This window comes from Eucyclogobius newberryi, unplaced genomic scaffold (assembly GCF_026437365.1).
Source record: "Eucyclogobius newberryi isolate DKJ021-1_F unplaced genomic scaffold, fEucNew1.0.hap1 SCAF_4, whole genome shotgun sequence".
Lineage (NCBI taxonomy): Eukaryota > Metazoa > Chordata > Actinopteri > Gobiiformes > Gobiidae > Eucyclogobius > Eucyclogobius newberryi.
The window spans coordinates 25828019-25851710 of NW_027316056.1; the positions used below are offsets into that span (position 1 = coordinate 25828019).

Here is a 23692-nt window from a genome sequence, read left to right on the forward strand (position 1 = left end):
TCTTACACTGTTTTCTTGTCATCATTTTGCAGTCATTCTTTCATTACCTGCCTCATTACACTGGCTCTAGACAAGTGCCACCCTCTCAGGTAATGATGCATCCTGTTTCTCTGGACAAATTATTCTAGTCTGTAAACTACTTTTCCCATTACAAAAACACACACTGTAATGTCAGATGTTTACATATCTAAGATGAAAAATGTCTTTCCCGGTGCTCAGGCTCTACCACATGCTGGAGCTTATAGCGTGGAGCTAGTAAGTAAACAATCCACACCTCGATGGCAGACACAACATGCCTCTTTTATTTGAATGCTCTGTTTCTTTTATAGATTTATCCTCACACATTTGGTGGCGCTGCAGCTGGCGGGCCAACTGCTGGACAGGTACATTTTACAAGTCAGAAGAGGAAAATTACTTTGTACTTGAGGAATTATTTTACTGAAGTACATTGATATAAAAAAGGAAACAAAGAAAAATCTATTTTCTGTTGACATATTCCAGACGTTGTAGCAGTAGCAGCAGAAATAGTGCAAAGTGAAGGAAGAAAACCAAAGCGGAATTTAAAATCTGGTTTGTTCTGTGCAGAGCTTGTTTCTACTTATAATTAGAGTAAACCAGACATCAGAATACAAAACTACAGAGGGTCAGCTTCACGAAGACTCCAGCCAATTGTTTGAACACCAAACAGCTTCAGTTTTTGTTCGGGCTAATTTTAGAAAAAACAGGCCCTAAGCGTGAGTGGTTTTAAATAGTAGTAACGGAACTCTACTTGATTTGAATTGTTTATTCTCCTGTCCCAATAGTTTCCCCATTCCCTCTCTTAAATTGTAGAGTGCTTTCTCTTCATTCTTTTCGTTTGACTTTCTGTGCAGTCCTTCCCTTCTCAGGGCTTCATCAAATACTCAATCCCTCAGCCTCCAGGCAGACAGAGTGTTGAAGTTGTAAGTGTTGCCTTGTTTCCTTATTTGTTCTGTCTGACTGACTATGATAAATCAATTTACTTTTATGTGTCTTTTCAGTACTACCCATACGACTTTGCTCAGCAAAGGGTAAACATCTAATTCATTTTATGTTAAAAAATACCTTTTATAATAAAATAATAATAATGCAATTTAAATTTTAAACTGCTTTTTGAATTTGATTACAGATAATTACAAACATTCCCCCGATGTCAAATGTCCCTCAGAGCCCCAACGTAAGTAACATTTCCATGATATCAAGAATACAGCAATACTGTATTTGTTTGTATTTGAACTCTATGCATTACACTGTGTTTCTGTTAACTCTGTGAAGACTCTGTCTTTGACCTCTTTGATTTCAACATGTTTCCATTTCAAATGCACTTCCTGTGATTACACATGTCAAATGCCGTTCCATGAATTTTTCAGGTTCGTCCATTTGACTTCCCACCTCAAAATATCCCTCTGCCACCTCAAAATGTGAGAGGAATTCACCCTTCATGTCTCACCAGTGTCACTGAGGTCTTCGAGTCCTTATAATGCATTTCATTATGATCTGATTCTAGATTCCCACTTTTGATGCAATGCCACTTCCATCCCAGGACCCTCTGCACCAGGCTCTGCAGGACCAGCCTGCCCAGACCAGCCAGGTAAAATACACTCTATTTGACATTGCAAAGAGATTGCAAATTTTTAAACATTTTTCACTTGTTTTTTTCCAGGCACCGGCAAAGGTTTAAAGGGAATGGAAAAACAAAGTCACACAGATTTTGGACAATGGCCGTATGAATGAAGACTGTCTTTTTCTGCAGTAACATCTTTTAACTGTAATAACAGCAAACAAGAAAATAATTGTATGTTTTGAAGTAGGAGCCTTTTCATACACAAACATTTTTATTTTAACTTTAACACTTTGTAGTATATTTCATACATTCATTTAGATAACTCTTAATACATTTGAATTCATTATGTTTAAGTAAATAAATCTTTCAAGCAAGCCTCTGTTTATTGTCATTTTATTGTCATTACACATGGAACGAAAGGCCTGACATACAAGTATGAGTAATGGCAATCACTCAGCTATTTAGAAATTTATTCATTCAATTTATCAATCCAGCCTATGATTTTTGATTACTTAAAGAATGATTGTAACATATGCATATGTGTATGCCTTTTACATGATAATTGCTGCACACTGTAAAAAAGACCAGAGTGGTTTTGTACATTTCCCCGCAATGTATATTTAAAACAAACTTCACTAAAAAGAAAAAAACACACCAGTTGAACCTCCAAATCCCAGTTCCCCGGGGGCAGGAGCCTGTCACAGCACTGCTTAACACTTATCTTTTCAAAGGCACCTAAACACAAGCGCCAAACTCTCACGCTACCCCTGTCTCGTCCTCTTTCCTGGAATGTCAGAGCGCTAACACGTAGAAATGAGCTCAGCCACATCACAGTGAAGATGACAGGTATGATTTAGCGCCACCACTCCAGGCTAATATACTGCTTTAATGCCGCCAGACAAAAGGATCTGCATCAGACAAGGGACCGGAGCCGATCTTTATGAGAAGAAATTAATGAAATATCTCAAAGCAGTGTCTGACTGAAAAAAAAAAAAGAGATGATAAATTTCTCTCCTTACCACAATATGGATCATCTGTTTAGTCAGATATCCTTTAAAATTGTATATGTAATACATTTAAATTCTCTGCTAGTTTTAGCATTTTCCATTCTGTCCCTGTACACATATTACTTTAAAGCTGATTGCAATATTTATATTTAGTTTTTTAGCTACAGAGCTGTGTACATGTTTGTAGCAAGGGCTGTAAAAGTCATATGCTTATTTCGTTCTGTTGACATATAGTATCTTTACATCTATGTATTAGTCAGCAGTGTTTTTGAGTAAAGTAGTTCATTTGGCAGTGTGACAGCAAAGGTATCTCTAAAATTAAACATAACCAAGAATGCAGCTAATACACAGCAAGATTCCTTTTCACTTCACTTTTGGAAATATTTAAGGGCCAAAATGTAGCTGTTTGTCATGTCACTGGAATCTTTTACTTTTGGTGCAGTAAGGTCTGTTCCAGGTACTGGAGAGGAGAATCCGACCGATAGTCCAACCTCGTGGTCGTGGAACACTGGACCAGCTCTATACTCTCCATCAGGTGCTTGAGGGTTCATGGGAGTTTCCCCAACTAGTCCACATGTGCTTTGTGGATCTGGAGAAGGCTTTCGACCGTGTCCCTCGGGGTGTCCTTTGGGAGGGTGCTCTGGGAGTAAGGGACTTACTCAGGCTCAGACTTACTGATCCTTTGCTCAGGGCTGTCCGGTCCCTGTATGACCGGAGCAGGAGCTGTGTTCGCATTGCCGGCAGTAAGTCAGACCTGTTCCCAGTGCATGTTGAACTCCGCCAGGGCTGCCCTTTGTCACCGGTTCTGTTCATAGTTTTTATGGACAGAATTTCTAGGCGCAGTCAGGGGTCGGAGGGTGTCCGGTTTGGGGACCACAGGATCTCATCTCTGCTGTTTGCAGACGATGTTGTCCTGATGGCTCCATCAAACCCGGACCTGCAACATGCACTGGGACGGTTTGCAGCCGAGTGTGAAGCGGCTGGGATGAGAATCAGCACCTCCAAATCAAAGGTCATGGTTCTCAATCGGAATATGTGGCTTGCCCTCTTTAGGTGGGTGGGGAGTCCTTGCCCCAAGTGGAGGAGTTCAAGCCTCTCGGGGTCTTGTTCACGAGTGAGGGAAGGATGGAGTGTGAGATTGACAGGTGGATCGGTGCAGCGGCTGCAGTGATGCAGTCGCTGCATCGAAATAAAGAAGGAGCTGAGTCAAAAGGCAAAGCTCTCGATTTACCGGTCAATCATGATCATGGATACAAGCGCTCGAAATGAGTTTCCTCCAAAGAGTGGCTGGGCGCTCCTTTAGAGATAGTGAGAGGAGCTCAGTCACACGAGAGGAGCTCGGAGTAGAGCCGCTGCTCCTCCACGTCGAGAGGAGCCAGCTGAAGTGGCTCGGGCATCTGTTCCGGATGCCTCCTGGGCGTCTCCCTGTGGAGGTGTTCCGGGCATGTCCCACCAAGAAGAGACCCCAGAGAAGACCAAGGACACGCTGGAGGGACTATGTCTCTCAGCTGGCCTGGAAAGGCCTCAGGATCCTCCCGGGAGGTGTGTCTTGGGTCTGTTTAGACTACTGCCCCCGCGATCCGGCCCCGGATAAGATAGATATGGACTATTAATAATTAATGATTCCGTTTATTATGAGGGTTAGTGTAAGGCATTAAACTTATTTGTCTCATGGAGATACAAATGTTTCATGATATACTGTGGAACTTTCCAGACAAAAATGGGGTGAACCCCCCACTAGAATAGTTACATAGTTCACCTTTTATTGTGAGTATATTAATCTAAATTGGAAAAAAGAAACACACACAAATAAAGCAGTTCATTTGCAAAGCTTTTGTCTGCAAACGATTTTAATATAATTACAGCTTTTCCACAAAGTATACATTTTCAGTTTGCAAACAATGAAAAGTGAATGCCTAAACTCAGTGTTTGTGTGAAGGGTGAAGGAACCACTTTGAAATGTGTGAGCTCAGCAGGTTGGATGTGGATATGATTGTGATGCACAATGCAAACACAGAAACAATAATGATGGGAATCCGCCAAAAACCACAAGAATAAAACTCATACCTGAGCATGTTTACGGAGCTTCTGTCAATCATATAGGAACCTGTCTCCTCAGTGACATGGACATGCGAGACAATACGAGATGTCACTGTATTGCCTGAGGACGTTCCTGTCATCAAGATCTTATTATCATTAGACCAATTTTGGGTTAACTTTTCCTCCTCACTTATCACCACAAGGCATGTGCTTGTGTCAGCGCAAACTGCTTTGTGTTTGCTTTAGGGCAATGAACAGGGCATGTATGCTTAGCCAACCTGTGCAGCGTGTAATTAAGTGTAAAAGGGGCCTTATGCTTGCCTCCTTTTCACTTTTCAAGTGTGGGGCATTTCTTCAAACCGCCATGTGCAAATGTGATTGGTTGTCAAAGGATGTTCTGGGATATAAATGGCATCCTTGAAGGAGTTGGGCTAGATTAGCTTTCAACGTTGAGAAATCTCCAGTTTTTCTCTCCAACACACCACAGGTAAGACAGACTTTTATATTGAAAGGATTTCAGTTTCTATGATTTAGTATATATTATAACTATTTAGAAGTGGATTATCCCCACAGTGAATAGTGTATGTCAAATGTACAGTATCTTTGTATATTTTATGAGTTATGGGTACGTATAGGCAAAAATAAAAATATAACATAAAGTCTCTTTCATATTCTCTTATTTAGGCTTTCAGAATGATCTTAGTGGTGCTTGCATGCCTGCTGGCCGCTGCCACAGCTGCTCCTGTAAGTCCAATAAGTTGCTTGGTTTGTTGACTCAGCTATCTATATGAATGTAAACCTTTTTTCTTATGGGCAGTGCACAAAGTGACCCCTTTATTTCTGTTTTGGTTTGCAGGTTCCGGGGAGCGAAAGTAATGAGGTAAAAAACCCACTGCAGACTTAGAGTAACAGTCTGAATGAGCCATGGCATGTCTGTCTCTGTCTCAGTGTCAGTCTCGAGAGACTAGACGAATAATCAACGTCACAGAGTAATTGTTTTAGTGGGAAACATGCCTGGAACTGTTTGGTATTTCTTTAGCAGGTAGCGGCGCATGCTAATGAAGCCCTGCGCTGGATGGAGATGTATAGGATGTACCAGCAACAGGCTAGTAACAGATTTGATTGAGTTCATCATTTTTGAGCAGTGATAAAGTAATAATTATGTTGGTCAACAATCATTATTATTATATGTATTTGCAGGGGCTGGTAAACCCTTTCCTCCCGGCAGATGCACCTGTAAGTTACTTTAACTGTATTTTCAGGCACTTTTTTTTCTAGTATGTCAAAACAATTGAACTGTTTTCTAACACATCCAGGCCGACCCAGCAGCAGCCGGTGCCCCCCTGGTACAGGTAAGTCCAGTACATGACTATCCCCAGTAATATTTGTACTGTGTTGGTGTTATACAGTAAGTTGTCTGTGTAGGTGGATGCAGCCCCCGCCCCAGCTGCTGCCCCTGCAGAGGAAAACTCTGACGAAGAGGCAGAGGTGACCAAACTTTAAATCCTTGACTTTTTTCCCATATGAAACTATTTAGCAACTGCAACTGCAAACCCCCCCCCCCCCTACTCCTCGGGCATGTCACAATTTTTTTTCCACAACAACTTTCTGAGAAACCTTAGTCTAAAGTTGTAATTAGCTGATTTTACAATAATCCTAAAAACTACATTCAAAGTGAGTCCTTCGTAAGCAGACAATGTGGGTGGGACGCACAAGATCAGACAAACATGAACATCATTCTCCATTCACCCTTGAGCTTGTAGTTAAAGTCTCTCTGTATAATTAACCTGCTCTATAATTCAATGCTTACGAGTAGAACTGTATGTGCTTTATGTTTCTATATGATTCCACTTCTATCTAGGAGGGGGCTGCCCATAAAGCTGCAGGTGCTGTTGCTGCTGCCCCTGTGAACTCAGACGAGCAGGAGGAGGTGGAGGAGGCCGAGGCTGCTGAGGCTGCTGACCCCGCCCCCGCCGACCCCGCCCCTGCTGACCCCGCCCCTGCCGACCCCGCCCCTGCTGACCCCGCCCCTGCCGACCCCGCCCCTGCCGACCCCGCCCCAGTAGACCCTCTCCCCGCTGATCCAGTCCCACTTGAGCCGGTGGTAGTGGACACCCCGGTGGAGGTGTTCCCCGTGGACACAGGTGCTGTAGCTGTGACCCCTGTGGATGTGTTCCCTGTGGATGTGTTCCCTGTAGATGTGGCCCCTGTGGATGTGTTCCCTGTGGATGTGGCCCCTGTGGATGTGGCTCCAGAAGTGTACGTCCCTGTTGCAGCTGATGCCGATCCTGGCCTAGTTCCAATTGCATAAGAGTTATATTTTGTGTTGCATGTCCCTTGATTCATGCTATTTAAATACATATAAAGCTGTTATGTGTTTATCAGGCAACCATTAGAAGGTGTATGAGGAAAAGGATTAGCTTGTTGTTTGTATTTTTGTAAAGAAAAAAAGTTTGGCACCAGTGTTTTCTCTGTTTGATGAATAAAGATTTTTTTCTATAATTAATTTATCTGAAAGCACTCACATTATATTCCTGTCAGCGCTACAAAGAATCCTTTGAAACTTGCTCAATGTGGAGATTAAACCAAGAGGGATGTGAGTAAACTGATAATAACAGCCCACAGGGGGAGCCACTAAACCACAGAAGCTCTATCACACTGTTACTACTGACTACTGTTAAGATTTCCATTAAACAACTGACCACAAATCAGTTCTGTGGTGCAGGACTAATAGGATCAGACTGGGATATGAGTGAAAGTGCTGACACTGCAGAGGGAGCCCGGGTGTTGCAACAGCAGTGCTCTAAAGCCTCTACACTGTTCCGCAGATGGGCAGGAAAATTACAACTTATGGCAGATAAGAAAGGTAGCCAAAATGGTTTCCACTTGTTTGGTTTCTTCATGGATTAAGTCAGGACTTTGAAGAAACTGTGAACATTGGGGTCTACTGTGTGGGTAAATGAGGACAATGCACTCTGGTCTTCCCACCAGTGTGTAATCCACAAATCCTTATCAAGGTCACTAAGACTGCATGACACACTTAGGGAGACGTGCTGCGTATAGGTGCTACTTGTAGAGCCTGAATATGAAATATGATCAAAATGATTAGTGTAATTAAGGATACAAACAGCTGGATTTGATATTTCTCAGAAGAGAGCGCACCAAATGGATGTTACCGTGCGTTAAGCAAGCAAACAAGGTGAGCTCATTTGAATCACACTGTGTGGCAAGGTCTCATTAACACCTTGATTAGATTGAAGAAATATTATGATATATTTTGTCTGTGGTGTGTGAATAGTTGTGGCTTTGGATCGATAAAACGTTAGAAGAACGAAGAACTGCATATCTGAAATAGTTAATAGTTAATAGTAAAAGTAAGTGTAACAGTATCAATAGGATTAGTCTTAGTGGATGCAATGGTAATGGTAGTAGCAACAGGAGTTAGTAGAATTTTGGCAGTGAGTGGCAATGGAGTTAGTGAGATTATCTTCTGCAACAGCTGCTACAGTCATAATTATAACAAATATAAAAGTCTACAATTCTGCAAAATATTTAGTCTTTACCTGACATCGAAAAAAGAAAGAAAAGCCAGATAAACAACAGGAACACTGCAGCTACGCTCATATTTATCTCTAATATAGAGTTTTGGATCACACAGTTGAACTAATTATCTTTCTGTCCTTAAATTAGATGAGTCTGTGTGCGGAGGAAGTTGATTGTTGTGGGGCGACTGCTCCACAGTCGGAGCAATAAAACATCTTATTTTATACAGTTAATATGAGAGAACAAAAGCTTCAGAGACAAATATGAGGTGATGAAAAGAAAAACATTTTATATGGTTTGCTACCCATAATTCTCATTAAAATCATTTCAGTGCAAAACCTCTCTAAGGAGAGCACTTTTGTTGTTTGTAGTTTGTTTTGCAAGTTTCTGTTGTTGTTGTTATTGTTGTTGTTGTTGTTTTTGCTGTTAATGGCGGCTGGCAGCCAATTGCAAAGGTGCATTTTCTGCCCTTTTTTCTATTGTTGCCTTATTTATTTGTCTATGGGAGTTTTTGTTTATAGGAGGTCTTCTACTGAAAGTGTTTTTCAGACTTCCTATAAGCGATGTGATCTGTTCTTTTCTTCTGTATCTACCTCTGTATCTACCTGCGTTGCACCAATGAAATTTCCTCATGTGGGACAATAAAGGATTATCTTTTTTTTTTTATTTTTTTTTATAACGTCAAACATGTTGCGATGAGAAAACATCTTGAAGCATTTTATTTAAAAATGACCAATGAACTGTGCCCGTACTAATGTAGTGTTCATATTGTCCTCGGGAACTTCGGAATTGTTTTTTGCGGTTGAAAAATGCAAATGAAAAATCTCATGTGGGGAACTCGGGTCCAAAGCTGCTGCCCGACTTCACCTGACGTGGAGACAGACCAACATCAGCTGATTTGTTCATTTATCTTTTGCTCTTTGACCAAACACACCAAACATTATGATTATCATGATTATTATTATCATCATCATCACCATCATCATCATCATCATCATCATCATCATTATTATTATTTTGTTCTGTCAGATCTGCTATCATGGCAACCCCGAGCCCTCTTCCCCTGCTTGTGCCCTCAGCTCTTACCTCCGACAGTGAAGAGTGCAGTGAGGACGAGGACGAGCTGTGAGGAAATGTTCACACTCTATTACACCTTTAATGTAAAAGCTGTTCCTTCATACTTCCTCTTGTTCTCAGACCGGTGCTCGGCAGTAACTATGGCTTACGCAACATGAACTGCAACAACAATGAAGAGTAGGTGCATTGGACACATGCATTGATATTGAAAATTAAGTTGTCTTTGAATGTTTAATCCTTCTTCACAGGGAGAAAAAGAAAAAAAGAAAAAAGGACAAAAAGGACAAAAAAGACAAAAAAGAAAAGAAAGAGTAATAATGTCGCAAATTGGCTGAATGTCAAAGGCTGGATTCGGGGGTGAAGTTGACTTAACTGTGTTGCAGAAAGAAGGAACGCAAGATGAAAGAGAAAGAGGAGAAAGAAGCCAAAGAAAAGGAGGCAAAGGAGGCAAAGGAGAAGGAGGAGAAGGAGAAGAAGGAGAAAGAAAAGGAGAAAGAGACGTGGGTGAACTTTGCAGTCTGAATCTCTTTTCTCTGGTGTGTTTGGCTATTCATACTCCTTATTGTCTTCTGCCCCTTTCAGGCCAAAGGAATTGTTTGTGATAAACCCAGCGGGAAATCTGTATTACAACTGGCTTTTCATTATCACTCTTCCCGTCATGTACAACTGGACCATGATCATAGCCAGGTGACTATTCTTCACATGTAAAGTTTGGTTGTTTACTTGAAAACATTGGATATTCTTCTGAACAAGTAGTATAATGTCTTTGTCAGTACTGTATTTTTCATGTCATTAACAGCTTCAACTGTGTTATGAACTTATTTTGCTTGGTTTTAATTCAAAAGCCAAGTCATAATTGAAGCTGTTTTGTGTGACATATTTTTTTTTTTTTAAATCCACTGTGTAACTTCCGGATGGCGAGTCAGTCACCTGCTTATCTTATCTTATGGACATTTATTGACATTAAAAGGGCTTATTATGTAAAAGTTACACAAAGTTGTATTTCGATTGATTCATCCTAGTCTGAGTAATCGTGTGCTGTCCTGCAACTGAAGCTCGAGTGCTTAGAAAAGTCCTGATTTCACCTACCCCCTATCCAAACCCACGTCCCTGCACTTAGTTGGTATTAATTGAAGAATTAAGACTCTGAGTGATACATGTAGGTTCTAAAAATGTCAAATAGCCACTTTTCAATAATTAAAACATGTCACTTTCCGTTCTGCAGTTTTAATAGCCAGATAGACAAGTGTAATGCCATACAACAATAATATAATGGATAGTTTCATAGTGCACCTTTAACTTTATCCTAATGAAACACTGGAATATGACTAATAATAACGTTTTAAGAAATGAATCCACTCAGATTTGTGTATGACTGTGACAATAACTCTACTACACATTTGCCCTTACTTAATTATCGCTTACTTCTGAACTATGCACCAAGCGGTAATCAGTGGGATTTTTAATTGAATTCCCACACCACAGCGGAGAAGGAGATAACAGAATTACGGGCTAATTTTCTGTGCTTGGATACGTGATGAAATGTCAAATCAAATTGGGTAATTTTTCTCAAACGCTTTTAATTTTTTCTTCTTCAACTTGTACATGTAATTAGAGGAAGACCATAATGCAATAACTCAAAAACAGAGGTATTGATGGCTAGGAAACGCAAAAGTGCATGCCGTAAGTGTTTTAATCCACTTGTTGTGCCACAGGGCCTGCTTTGAGGAACTTCAACACGACTACATTGTTTACTGGGTTCTACTGGACTACACCTCGGACCTCATCTACCTTGGGGATATGTTCTTTAGGAGCAGAACAGGTTAGAAAACTCCCTACATACATTTGCACAATCAGTTAATTGTGAGTCTTACAAAGGTGCTGGAGATTGTTGCGTGCGTTGTAACTGTGGTGACCGACACTACTTTGGGTGAATGCAGGTTATCTTGAGCAAGGCCTGCTGGTGAAGGACAAGCAGCTGCTGAAAGATCGCTACGTCTCCAGTTTCCAGTTCCGTCTGGATGTGGTCTCCATGCTGCCCACGGATATCTTCTATCTGTACTTTGGAATAGACTACCCCGAAATCCGCATCAACAAGCTGCTGAGAATAGGCCGGATGATGGAGTTCTTCACCAAGACCGAAACGAAGACCAACTATCCAAACATCTTTCGGATCTCTAACCTCATCATGTACATCCTCATTATTATCCACTGGAACGCCTGTCTCTACTTCTCCTTCTCCAAGTCCATAGGTTTTGGGGCGGATGACTGGGTCTATCCTGCCCTGGACGACCCCGAGGAGCCAGCGTTCGGTCAGCCCATGAGGAAGTACGCGTTTAGTCTGTACTGGTCCACACTGACACTCACAACTATTGGAGAAACTCCGCCGCCCGCCTTGGACTCTGAGTTCCTCTTTCACGTGGTGGACTTCTTGGTCGGCGTCCTCATCTTCGCCACAATCGTAGGAAACATTGCCACGATGATCTCCAATATGAATGCTGCACAAGCCCAGTTCCAGTCCAGGATAGACAACATCAAGCACTACATGCAGGTTTGATCTCAAGTTATTCACACGTTTGAAATAAATGGAAAGGAAAGCTTTAAGGACTTTAAAATGATCTAGTTTTGTTTGTCACATTTTTTAAGACAGTAATCAAATAGGAAGCTACAGTGCATTTAAAGGTAAAGTGTGCAACTTCTCTGGTGGAGGGTTTGCCTCCTGCTTGATTTAATGGCATTAAACATATCCACTCTCCATGGACCTGACACCAACGGGCCACGTTACTGGTCAGACTTGGAGCGAATCTCGTTCACAGTGGATGTATGTTTTTAACTTCTTGAACATTAAAACATTTGCAAAATAGTTAAGTCAAATCATACCGAGGAAAGTTCCAGGCAAAGCAATAACTTATCCAAGAAGAAAAGCAGGTAGTGGACCCTCCTTCATAAAACTTACATTGAATGCCTTTAAAGTGACTGAAGAAACTGTCCAACGAATAAAATTGTGTATGACTTTCTTTTAGGCACGAAAGGTCAGCAAAGAACTGGAGGTGCGGGTCATTAAATGGTTCGACTACTTGTGGAACAACGGTAAAGCGCAGGATGAGCGTGAAGTTCTGAGGTACCTCCCGGACAAACTGAGAGCCGAGATCGCCATCCAAGTGCACATGGACACTCTGAAGAAAGTCAGAATATTTGCTGACTGTGAAGCGGGTCTGCTGATCGAGCTGGTGCTTAAACTGCGCCCCATGGTGTTTAGCCCGGGCGACTACATCTGCAAGAAGGGCGACATCGGACGTGAGATGTACATCATAAAAGACGGCCAACTCGCAGTTGTAGCCGACGATGGCGTGACACAGTTTGTCGTATTGGGAAGTGGCAGCTACTTTGGTGAGATCAGTATCCTCAACATCAAAGGCAGCAAAGCAGGAAACAGGCGAACGGCGAATATCCGGAGCATCGGGTACTCCGATCTTTTCTGCTTATCCAAAGACGACTTGATGGAGTCCTTGACAGAGTACCCGGATGCCAAAGGTATGCTGGAGGAAAAGGGGCGACAGATTCTCTTGAAAGACGGTCTGATTGATTTGGACCCCGCTAATATCAAGCCTGAGGTCAAAGAGCTTGAGGAGAAGGTCAACAAGCTGTACGGTACAATGGATCTGATGCACCTCAAGATCAAGAAAATACTGGTGAACTATGACTCCACAGAGACAGCTCTAAAACATCGTCTTTCAGACTTGGAGCGAATGACAGGAGAGGAAGTGGAAGATGAGGAAGATGAAGAATCCCAAAGGGTGGAGGAGATGAAAGAGGAGACGGGAGCGAGCTAAAAAAAGGAAGATGAAAAGTAAAGGAACTTCACAGACACAGACAAAATACCACAAAACAAACATTGAAAATAAATATAGCTTGTCTTTGTACACATGGCTTTGGCAAAATGTATAGGTATGGTTTAGGTAGGTTCTGAAATAACTAAGAAAATATTGCTGTTCAAATAACAGTTGAACTTAAACATGCTACAGACTGTTTATATTGTATATTTAGGGACGTTGGCAAAAAAAGTTGATCTCTGGGTGGGGAATACTGTACATGAAAAGTGTAATATAAACAAAAATCTGGCTAACATTTATCATCTGTGTGGTTGAACCTATATCTGCCTTCAGTTTATAGTCCGTGCAACAGGCAGACTGTAGTTGTTTATGAGCTGAACCAAGAAATAGATGAAAACGTACTTGTTCTGTGGGTTAAAACAACCAGACGTTGAGCAAATAAAAACGTCTACTACCACAAATAAAGACGTGTCATTACTGATTGGTAGGGCTGTAGTGCAGTGCATGCAATATTGTATTTGAAGAGTTGTAGCGACAAAAGTAGTCAGAGTAAGAGAAGTAAATCTATGTGGTGGGACCAGACAATACAGGGTCCACGAGAATGAGTCATTTTACATACCGGTATTTTTATAATACATAAGTTGAACCGGTCAGTTTTTGCAGTCATTGTAGCTCTGCTTTTTATAACTACAGCTTCTGTTTCAGCTTCAGAGGTGTAACTCACCAGTGCTAACCCTTTTTATGTCCAAGCCAATAATAAAAACATTACGAGAATGTTCCAAATGTGTGCACTTTTATCTCATCACATTCTTATACTTTTGTCACAATTTAGCTGCTTTTAGTCCTTTTATTTGAAAGTAATAACTCTTGGTAGGCTTGTACGTACTCCTACTACCTCTGGCAAATATGAAATTACCTTAAAGCAACATTAAATCTCTGGAGGAGGTACGTCCTTTCCCTGATTCCATGGAAATAGAAATCAAAACCATACTTCTGAATATTCTCGATGGAGCTTTATATAGCACCCTTTATATATATTAATTCAGTCATTTTCAACCGCTTGTCCCCTTTACAGGTCGCGGGTGACTGAAGCCTATTTCAAGCCCCTCTCTATCTAAATGGACATGGATATACAGCTGCAGTGCTTACTATTGCTCACTGGGGGATAGCAAAAGGCTAGTATTTATAAGCTGCACAATTCATATAAGCTGGGAAGGTAATGACTGGAAAGCTTTTTATTAAATATAAACCACAAAGCCAATTAGAGGTATAAATGGTTACTATAATTACTATTCATTAAAAACCATAGGCCAAACCAAACATCTTGTGCTTCTGGCAAAAGCTCCCTTTCATTTTATTTTTCAAATACCAGAATGCCCTTTTGCTCTATATGATATAGGACCCAAGCAACCTCTCACTGTTAAGGCAATTTCCACCTTAAATAAAAGTGATCTTAGAGGAAAAATTGCTCTATTTCACACAAATAGCAGAAGCCTGCATATAGAAGCCTTCAGAAGGAGAAATTACTTAGTGGTTTATATTTGAATGGAAAAGCGGCTTATTTCAACACTGAGGTTAATATTTAGAGAAACCACCTGATGGGATTAGCGGGCTAATAAGTGTTTGTGTGCACCCATGGGACCACTGATCATCTATTGTGTGGAGCTGTGAGAAAGTAAAGTCCCATTCACTCTATCAAGACAAGAACCAGATCAATCTAAGAATAAAGCAAATATAGAAATTGCACTTTGCAGGCAGAGCTACTCGAAGTCTTTGACTTATTGATTAAAAACCCAGTAATCTTAAAGATTTATTAAAGTGGACAATATAAACTGTATCAAATTATGAAAATCCAGTACAATATTATACAGTACATTACATTATACATTAGTTTCCTTGGTGTGTTCTTCCTTGGATATTAAATTATAACTTTTATCTTGCTGTTAGTGACGTGTTCATATGAATTCCAATTCATTTCCTCCAGTTGTGAAAGATCTTCTTTTCACAGTAAATTATTTAATTTTTCTAGAAAAGCTGTCAAGCAAAAAACAATAGAAATATGGAGCGTTCAGTTTTTATGCAAATGTATTTACTATAAGCTTACAATCATGTCTGACCACTTTAACATGAACATATCTTACCACACGGCCATAAGGCAGCGTTTTGTTAACCTATTGCACAAATGCCTAAGTCATTTTTCAAAACTTTCTGGAAAACGGAAAAAAAAACTGTCATGTTAACTTCACAAATAGTGAAATAAAACCTTGTTTTGTCTCACTGTGAAGCGCTGTTGCTGGCTATTGTAACAAAGTATACAACATCATAAATCCATAAGAGCACAAACTAATCATGTCCTGAAATCTAATTTAAGTTTTATAAATATTAGGAGGAGAAACAGTGATTTTGTTTTACAATTATTACACCATGACAGATTTATAATCTAATAATATCCTTTGTAGACACTGTATTGCAGTGCACCTACAGAGGCTGCAGGGTGTGGAGAACAGAATTTCTCCCTGGAGAGACTCAGACTCAGACTCAAAACAGAAAGCATTTGGCAAGTTTTATTACATGGGTTATTTGGTGCTGAAGACCCGGCAGAAGACATTGCGATTATGGGCGTGCCATAATATAATTATATTAGACGTCTCCCTAGATATGAGGAGAAGGTAGAGGGGACGATGAGGACTAAGTATGGGAAACAGAGGGGGAGAAGGGGAGGTGGTGGTAGATATGAGGAGAGGGTAGAGGGGACGATGAGGATGATGTATGGGATGCAGAGGAGAAGGGGAGGTGGTGGTAGATATGAGGAGAGGGTAGAGGGGACGATGAAGATGATGTATGGGATGCAGAGGAGAAGGGGAGGTGTGCGCTGATTGGGAGCAGAGGAGGTGCGCCGTGCCACGGGGAGGAGTAACTCAATTGAAGCTGGATGAGCAGGTGAGCCCTGGTGTAGCAGTGGACGTAGATTGGGTGGAGTAAGGAATTTAAATGCAGTGAATAAATGCAAATACCTGGTTTTGTCAGTTTAACAATTTGTCTTCCTATTTGAACGTTTGATTAGATTTAAATCGTGGCTGTTGCCTGCAGTTCACACTTACAGTCAGCGATAAATACATACCATTCTCTCTTTATGGACTTAACAGAGGAGTGATGGACTGCATGTCGTTTAGTGCGGGGAGCTAGTTTTCTATAAGGCTGATTTCCCAACGGACTAATTTCTCGGAGGAATTCTTTGCCTGAGGAGTCGGACTGTATCGAGCTACACCGGCGTTTGAAGAAGAATTGGTCCCTCGTACAGAGCGCTTAATATACTTCCCCAAGTCAGTAGCAATCCCGAAGATAGCTCTCATCTAAATCTACAAAATCAATGCACAGAATAATAGAATAAGTTTGTTACTCATCCATTCCGCAAAAGATTAAATGCAAACTAAGCATACAAGCCCACCAAATGAATTTCCATTGCATGATAAATTATTTACTCTGCAAGGCCCCAAAGGCAGAAGGGGCGCAACACTTCATTAATAAAAAGGCCAGTTTATTTCATTCTTCAGTGCAGCAGACAGGGAAAATGAAGATTAGATTTGGTGAGAGTCAAATAGACTTTACTTCCACAAGAAAATACTTATTTTTATGAAACTGTGACTATTAAAGTAACAACAAATTAAAGGGGCTGTAACCATTTTTGTCATGTAACAAAGAGATTTATTGCAAAAGCATCTGATTCTGTGAAAATAAGCATCTAATGGATGAAAGTCTGTGTATGTTTTTTTTTTTGTGAAGCAGGAAGTGTGACGCCGTTTACCTGTGAAACGTGAATAATTAGGATGCTAGAAATGCTTTAGATAAAAGAACTTGAAAAGTAGAACGTTTTTTAAAAGAATGTTGCTTTGTAGTTTAAAATCCAACGAAAAAATGTTCATGTAGTGAAACAATGATGTGGTGTGTGAGAAAAGATGATGATGAGTTAAGTTTATAAATCCAATTATTTTGTTTGTATTTTAAAAGCAAAGGGACCTTTTTACAAGAGTGTTCTAAATGTTGTTGTCAAAGTTAGATTCTTCAAACATTCGGAACTTTTTTGAATGAATGAATCGTTTTGCAACGTGTAGTTTTGCCAGATTTATGAATCCGTGTCAATTTATTCTGTTTTAATTCCTGTCGTTTCCACTAAAAACGTGGCACAAGTTTCATTTCAGCCCAGTAGAAATCAGATTAGTGACTTACCTGTTCAGACTGCAGTGAGTTTGCAAATATCAGATTCGATTATCAGATTCTCAGATTCAGTTGCCGACCACATAATGAAAGTGGGTCGCATCTGAAAAATTAGATCCCGGTTACATTTGGGCTGCAGTGTGAACGGAGCCTACAACGTCCAGATTGCCTGTTACACCAACTCCGGTTCACTGCCGAAAACCAGACCGCTGCATCAACCTAACTAACGCCGCTAGACTTAGTTCTGTTTATTTCACTTTTCAGTTGGTCCTATTCATGTGGCGCTCCTCATTCACTCCAAACACTGCACCATGAGTCATGTGAGTGGCATTAAGTGACTAATGTGGCCACTGGGAAACAACAAACAACCACCTTTTTAATCCATTTAGATTTATCTTTTGATTTTTAGGACTTTTTGGCCTGTAGGCTTTATTAGACAGGGACATGCAGTAAATTGTCAGACCCGGGATTCAAATTCACTTTTTATTACAATATCACGGCTGTACAAAATGAAACTTCTGAATGAAAAGCAATGCTAATTCAACAATCAGCTGAATAAAAAAGCACTTAAAATTCAGCTTATTTTTGCTACTAAATTGTTCACTATTAACTAGGCTGTAGTTTCTTACAATTATAGCGTGACCTGAATAATCCCAATTACCGGTTAACCAAACAGACAGATGAAATAATCACATTTAATGAAAGAGTATTGTTTTTGCACTCATCTGAAACGTGGATGCTCCGTCTGACATAAATCTACATCAAATTATAATATAATTCCCGACAACGGCAGATATTCAGCACGCAACTTACAAATGCAAAAAAAAATACACCAGTAGTTAAAATCAGCATACCGTGTATCTACACTTACTCCATCACAAATCGAGAGCGCCACATTGATGTCATAGCCCTGAACAGCCTGATCTAAAACAGATAGTTAAAAGCTTCCCTGCGCCTGGTCTAATGGAGTGGCATTGATTTAAGCAGCACAGTAATACCTGAGTGTTGAGGCTCTCACAGCAGCCGCCTGTGAGGCTGCTCGGGTTGTTTGGCTCTGGAGGGAGGTCGGAGCCGACTGTGTGCGTCTGTCACCCGTGCATGATGCCCTCTCATTACGCTAATTGACCCGAGCATAAGCCTGCCGTTTGGGCCGGTCCAGACACTTGTCGCTGAAGACTGAAGACTTAAGGGTGACAATGAAAGCTCACGCGTGATGCTCTTGGAAGGAACATCTCTGTAATGCCAGGGATGGAGTCTAATTAGGAAATAATTAAGGTGCACTACTCTTTCATTAGAAAAATAAATTGCCAACCATGGTCAAATTGATCAGAGAGAATATCCAACTCCCCCAGCCACATAGGCAGCTGCTGACGGAGCTGAAGATCTGCTACTGCTATGCTGATCGTATGTAAGTCTTAATTACTGTGATGTTATCAATCAATCTTCATTTATAGCCCGTTACTATACTCAAGGTGACAATTGAGGCAATACAAAAGCATAAAACAACATTAAAACAATGAAAACAACGGTACAAAATACAAAATAGTCTGAATTGGGCTGTAAAACTTGGCCAGTTAATTTAAAAAAACAAATGTTCATAAAAAATAATGTGAATTTATGTCAGATTGAAAACGTTGGTGTTAAATATTCAATTTGCTGCTATATCGATTACAGACACAGCCGATATTGTGACGTTGATACTTTTTCCACATATTGTTGCATCAGGGCAGAAAACATGTAAGTTATGTATTGTAGAAAATTAATGATTGTATTTTGCTGTTGACCATTAAAATAATTTGCCCTAACAACCAACACTGCCAACAATAATTACATGGTGAGTTGTGAAGAAAAAGGGCTCTGGCTTTGCAAACAAGTCGCAAGAACCCAGATCAACCGCTGTCTCACGTCTTACATACAACACCTGCACAAACCCAGGCTTAAAAGGTATTTATTCACTTACACAAGGTATTTATTCACTTACACAAACACTGCATCCTAATTAAGACTAAACACTGAAATAAGCAGCACCTGAACAGAGCCAAACCCACTGAAAACCATCACAACAGCAACAGAAAATCACTTTGTAGCTGCAGAGTTCAGCTTTATAAAACATACACATAAATGGTAAGTGTTTTTCTACAGTCAAGGCCCTCAAAAAGCGCTTTACGTCAAGGAACCATTCACACCCCAGTTGTACGCAGACACTGGGGGCAAGTTTTGTGTCTTGCCCGAGGACACAACGGCAGTATTCACCTGAGGCAGCTTGCGATCACACCGGCCAGTGCATCTGACCGCTGTACCATCCTGCGTGTTTGATGTAGAGGTCTAGAGCAGATGTAATGTACTTTAAAGGTCCCTGACGTCACAAGGGATCAGATGCATTTATCAGCAGGATCAGCCTCAAAGCGTTCAAATCATCACAAAAATGCTAAACACATGATCAAAAGTCTTCCTTCCTTGGTACGATGTTCAAAATAACCTTCAATAATTCAATTACAGCAGTCAGCTCAGTGCAACAAGAGCAGACAACGGCTCATTAGACGGCTGCTTCAAAGATGTGAGAGAACACAGGACTGCACAGAGACCAAATCTGCTTCACATGCAAATGACAGCATTTTATACTCGCCACAACTATTGTTTGTGTCGCCATGCCGCTGATTGTTGTCAGCGATGCCCATATGGTGACTGTTCAAGAAGCTCGCTCTCACAGTAGTGGATGAAAGAACGCGCTAAGTAAGTGATCTACTTGAGCATTCAAAGTGTGTTGTAGCACAGTCATATGTGTCTATTTTTGCTCATTTGTTATGCAAAGTCTTTTACAGCTTTTTCTGATCGGAACTTACATGTTAGAAACTAATGGTTCAACTTTCAAATTCTTCAGTTATCTTTGCAAAGGGTTTAATGTCTGGTTGTTAATCATTGTCTGGTTGTCAGCAAATGTTTTGGTGCATTGTTTCAAACTGTTTAGTACAATTGTCTGCTGTTTCAAACGCTGCTATTTGCCTTTGTCTGGTCAAAATGCAGCATCTGTTTGGGCAATTAAACCACTTAAGACATTTAACTATGACATTTAACTATAATCGTTATTTCACAAACTTTTATGCAAAATTATGCATGCAAATGCAAAAAATATACATAAGTGCACAAACTGAATATGTGACAGAATATAATATGACAGTGAGACAATATGGGCTCATCCTGTAGAGAGGGTGCTGCACTTATCCACTCTTTTGTCTGTTTTTTTTTTTTAAGATTGGTTGAAACGAAATTGGTAAAAACGTAGGGAGAAGTATTTTTATGTCTGAGCGAAAGACTGTGTTTATGAAATAGAATAGATCCAGTTTAGAAGTCAAACTTATTGGTATCTTTCTGTCAAAATGGAGAATGATAAGAGAGACAAGTTTCATATACAGTTTTTTCTTTGACTCATTTCCATCTTGGGATATATTTGGCTATATCTAAAAACACAGGGAAACATCTTGATGGTCATTTTATAAAAGCTGCAGAGGTCTGTGCATTGTGAGGAACATGTTACCGTGAGAAAATCTTAATTAAATATAAAAAAATGAAATAATGAGAAATGTAATGTAAAAAATGTAATAAAATAAATTAGATCATTTTTGTTATTTGATATTAAAATAGATATAATGGGTTTTGATGATCACATTAATTGTTTTGAAGAATAAATTTAAAACTTTTAAAAGTTCAGAGCTGGTCCTATATGTGTATGTGTCGTCCTATATAAGTAGCTAAAAAGTTCATGTGACATTACAGCATTGGATAATCCCTCAAATGGAGCAGAGACAGCTGTCAGATTGCAGGTTTGTTGACCTGGTTTATAGTTCATGTCTCTGTACTTAAAGCATTTGCACATTGCCTCCGAAAGTGGTGCCATTTGTCAACCCTGAAAGGCATTGTTGTCAGTTGAAAGGAGCAGCAGATCAATGTTCAGATTCAATATTTGTGGAATTACATTTAGGATATTTCTTTCAAAAACAGTGACTCTTCTATAGTTACTTATTGGCCTGTTTCTACCATCTGAGATTATGGCAACATCAAAGTCTAGGATGTGAACACAGCCTATTATGTGTAATGTATCTCTCAGTCATACTTTGTAGCAGTAAATTCATGAGTAAATGTTAAAACAGTCCCGGGGGCCGACTTGGAAAGACCATTCTAAGGCCGCTTCAAATACAAAAGAACGTAACAACATTTCAAACAGAGAAAGGGAAATGTGTCCAAGAAACCCCCTGAGCCATTATCACAACAAATAATCATTTTACACTTCAAAAGGTGTTTTACAATTTTTTTTATGGGATTTTAAAAATGTGTACAGCAGGAAAGCAAGAATCGACATCATACCATATCAAAAGCAACAAGCAAATGACATTCATCATAAAAGGAAGGAAGAAAGAAAAATATGCAAACAAAGCACACTATGCATTATATTTAAGTAGATCAAATCACATGTGAATCCAGATCAGACTATTCGTGTTCTGTTTGTTGATTAATCAAACATAAGATCAGTGATGGCACAATTAATGTACCCTGTATAGGGCCAAATATAGTCTATGTGACGGATATTAGAGAATATACATGAGATAGCCAAGGAGATGTACCTTCTAGTTGACAGGTTGAAGAAATAAAAACTTCATTACATGCCGCAGTCTAATTTTCTCACAAATTGCTGCTTGTACCGGAAAACACAAAATGCTCTCATTTAAAAAAGGAAAGGTTAGGTAAGGTGTTGCTGCTGCAGGTGAATGAGTGGGATGGGTCAGACACACCCACAGGTCAGACAGCTGGACAGGAAAGCCAGCAGCGAGCTGAAGGCTCTGTGTGCATGTGGGAGGCTTAATAGGCACATACATGACATGTCCCGATGGTTGTGTGAGTGCAGTTGACAGTGAAGAGAAGAAGTCGCCGGCAGTTCAGCAGCAGCTCAGTAATCCAGCTGAGTACACTGGTGTTCCCCTGTGAGGATGATGTAAGACTGCAATAAGACACACAATATACAGAGCCACATCTAAAGGGAGAGGAGGAAGCTGGACAAAGTCATCAAAAAGTCCAGCTCCGTCCTGGGCTGTGCTCTGGACTCGGTGCAGGAGGTGGGGGACAGAAGGGTACTGGCTAGATTCACATCTATGCTTGACCATGAGTCCCACCCTCTGCAGGACACTCTGTCCACTCTGGAGAGCGGCTTCAGTGAGAGACTGATCCACCCTCGCTGCGTGAAGGAAAGGTTTCGCAGATCTTTCCTTCTGCTGCTGTCAGACTCTACAACAAACACTGTGTGGTGGCTGGATCAATGCTCGTTTGGGGCGTCAGGTGTAGACAAAGGATTCACTCTGACAAAGCTCTGCAAACTTTTCAAGGTAGTTTATTTACAGAGAAAGCAGTGTCAAATACAGGACAGCAGAAAACAGCGCCCTGGGTCCGCTGGGGATCAGGAAGACGAACCTCGTCTCTGGGCGTATCTCGCCTTTATATACTGAAGACGCACAAAGACCGATAAACAATATCTGACAGGTATGACCCTATCCATGTACCAACGGATTAGCCAATGAGAGAGCAAGATGTAAAGGTATCCTTATTTGGGTAGCACCAGGGGAGAAGTTACAGAAATGAGATCATGCGCTCAGGGCCGGCCCAGCCTATAAGCGAACTAAGCAGCCGCGTAGGGCCCCGAGGCGTTAATAGGGCCCCCAATCTGGCAACCCGTCTTATGAGAAGTGCAAGCGCAGCGTGCGCCACTAGTGTAGTAGCGCTGCTGGCGCGGCAGCGCACACAACTGTAACATATAACGCACAAACCACATTTATTTGTAATGACAATCTGGCAACCAAGACACCAAACCTGCGCTGATTGGTCAACTTCATTGTGCGCGAGGAGCTCGAGAGCAAAACATAAACACAACACAACGTGGTCCCTGCGTGGTCCTCATGTCCAGAGGAATATATCTCCTGGTGCCGAAAAACGAAAGAAGAAACTTCTTGACGATGTAAAGAAACTGCAAACTCAACAACACTTTCCAGGTATTGAACTTATCTTACAAAGAGACGGTTAATGCTGCTGTTTGAAACAACATGATTCTGTCACGTTAGTTCGCTCAGGCTGGAGGCGACGAGAGCTCTGCCCCGCGCACAATATGTGTCTGAATGAAAGATAATAAGCTTAACATTTACACCAGCCCGGTGGTGTTAGCTGCAGGTGAGGCCGGTGAGAGGCGTCTATGCCCCGGTCACTAAGAGGCGGAGATCCGGTCCGGACGAGCGCCGTCTCGTCCAGAACCTCTGATGTGAAACTTTGGAGTGAACAGTGTGCGGCCCTGTCCCGGGCCCCTGTCCCGGGCCCCTGTGCAGCCTCAGTCAGAGATGAGCGGGTTTGAGTTTGCG

The 23692-nt window shown here is 40.9% G+C and overlaps 3 protein-coding genes across 4 annotated transcripts in view; all 3 read left to right on the plus strand.

The window, feature by feature from the left end:
- Window positions 1-1958, plus strand: part of scpp5 (secretory calcium-binding phosphoprotein 5) — a 2300-nt gene extending 342 nt beyond the window's left edge. The window contains exons 3-11 of one of the 2 annotated variants that reach the window (XM_072463096.1): window positions 33-89; window positions 193-255; window positions 330-383; window positions 873-941; window positions 1020-1049; window positions 1148-1195; window positions 1389-1439; window positions 1526-1609; window positions 1682-1958. In XM_072463096.1, the coding sequence (XP_072319197.1) occupies window positions 33-89; window positions 193-255; window positions 330-383; window positions 873-941; window positions 1020-1049; window positions 1148-1195; window positions 1389-1439; window positions 1526-1609; window positions 1682-1699 (474 nt within the window). In that variant the 3' untranslated portion in view covers window positions 1700-1958. The remainder of the gene's footprint in view (window positions 1-32; window positions 90-192; window positions 256-329; window positions 384-872; window positions 942-1019; window positions 1050-1147; window positions 1196-1388; window positions 1440-1525; window positions 1610-1681) is intronic. The other variant, XM_072463097.1, reaches the window with a different exon arrangement.
- A 3359-nt stretch (window positions 1959-5317) lies between these two features.
- enam (enamelin) lies at window positions 5318-7110 on the plus strand. The gene is made up of 7 exons (XM_072463251.1): window positions 5318-5373; window positions 5486-5509; window positions 5669-5734; window positions 5830-5865; window positions 5946-5981; window positions 6055-6117; window positions 6491-7110. Exons 1-7 carry the CDS (start codon window positions 5323-5325, stop codon window positions 6938-6940), a joined length of 726 nt encoding a protein of 241 aa, XP_072319352.1. The 5' UTR covers window positions 5318-5322; the 3' UTR covers window positions 6941-7110.
- A 337-nt stretch (window positions 7111-7447) lies between these two features.
- cnga1a (cyclic nucleotide gated channel subunit alpha 1a) lies at window positions 7448-13620 on the plus strand. Its single transcript, XM_072463273.1, has 8 exons — window positions 7448-7828; window positions 9202-9297; window positions 9370-9560; window positions 9633-9749; window positions 9832-9936; window positions 10965-11071; window positions 11190-11800; window positions 12273-13620. The coding sequence occupies exons 4-8, from the start codon at window positions 9649-9651 to the stop codon at window positions 13080-13082; spliced, it is 1734 nt and encodes a 577-aa protein (XP_072319374.1). The 5' UTR covers window positions 7448-7828; window positions 9202-9297; window positions 9370-9560; window positions 9633-9648; the 3' UTR covers window positions 13083-13620.
- Window positions 13621-23692: the final 10072 nt, after the last annotated feature.

Excerpts from the sequence above, each read along its gene's own strand:
- enam (XM_072463251.1), top strand. The coding sequence starts at position 5,323 with ATGATCTTAGTGGTGCTTGCATGCCTGCTGGCCGCTGCCACAGCTGCT. Across the intron at positions 5,735-5,829 it reads ATAGGATGTACCAGCAACAG|GGGCTGGTAAACCCTTTCCT; the intron begins GCTAGTAACAGA and ends ATGTATTTGCAG. Across the intron at positions 6,118-6,490 it reads ACTCTGACGAAGAGGCAGAG|GAGGGGGCTGCCCATAAAGC; the intron begins GTGACCAAACTT and ends ACTTCTATCTAG.
- cnga1a (XM_072463273.1), top strand. The coding sequence starts at position 9,649 with ATGAAAGAGAAAGAGGAGAAAGAAGCCAAAGAAAAGGAGGCAAAGGAG. Across the intron at positions 9,750-9,831 it reads AAAGAAAAGGAGAAAGAGAC|GCCAAAGGAATTGTTTGTGA; the intron begins GTGGGTGAACTT and ends TGCCCCTTTCAG. Across the intron at positions 11,801-12,272 it reads ACATCAAGCACTACATGCAG|GCACGAAAGGTCAGCAAAGA; the intron begins GTTTGATCTCAA and ends ACTTTCTTTTAG.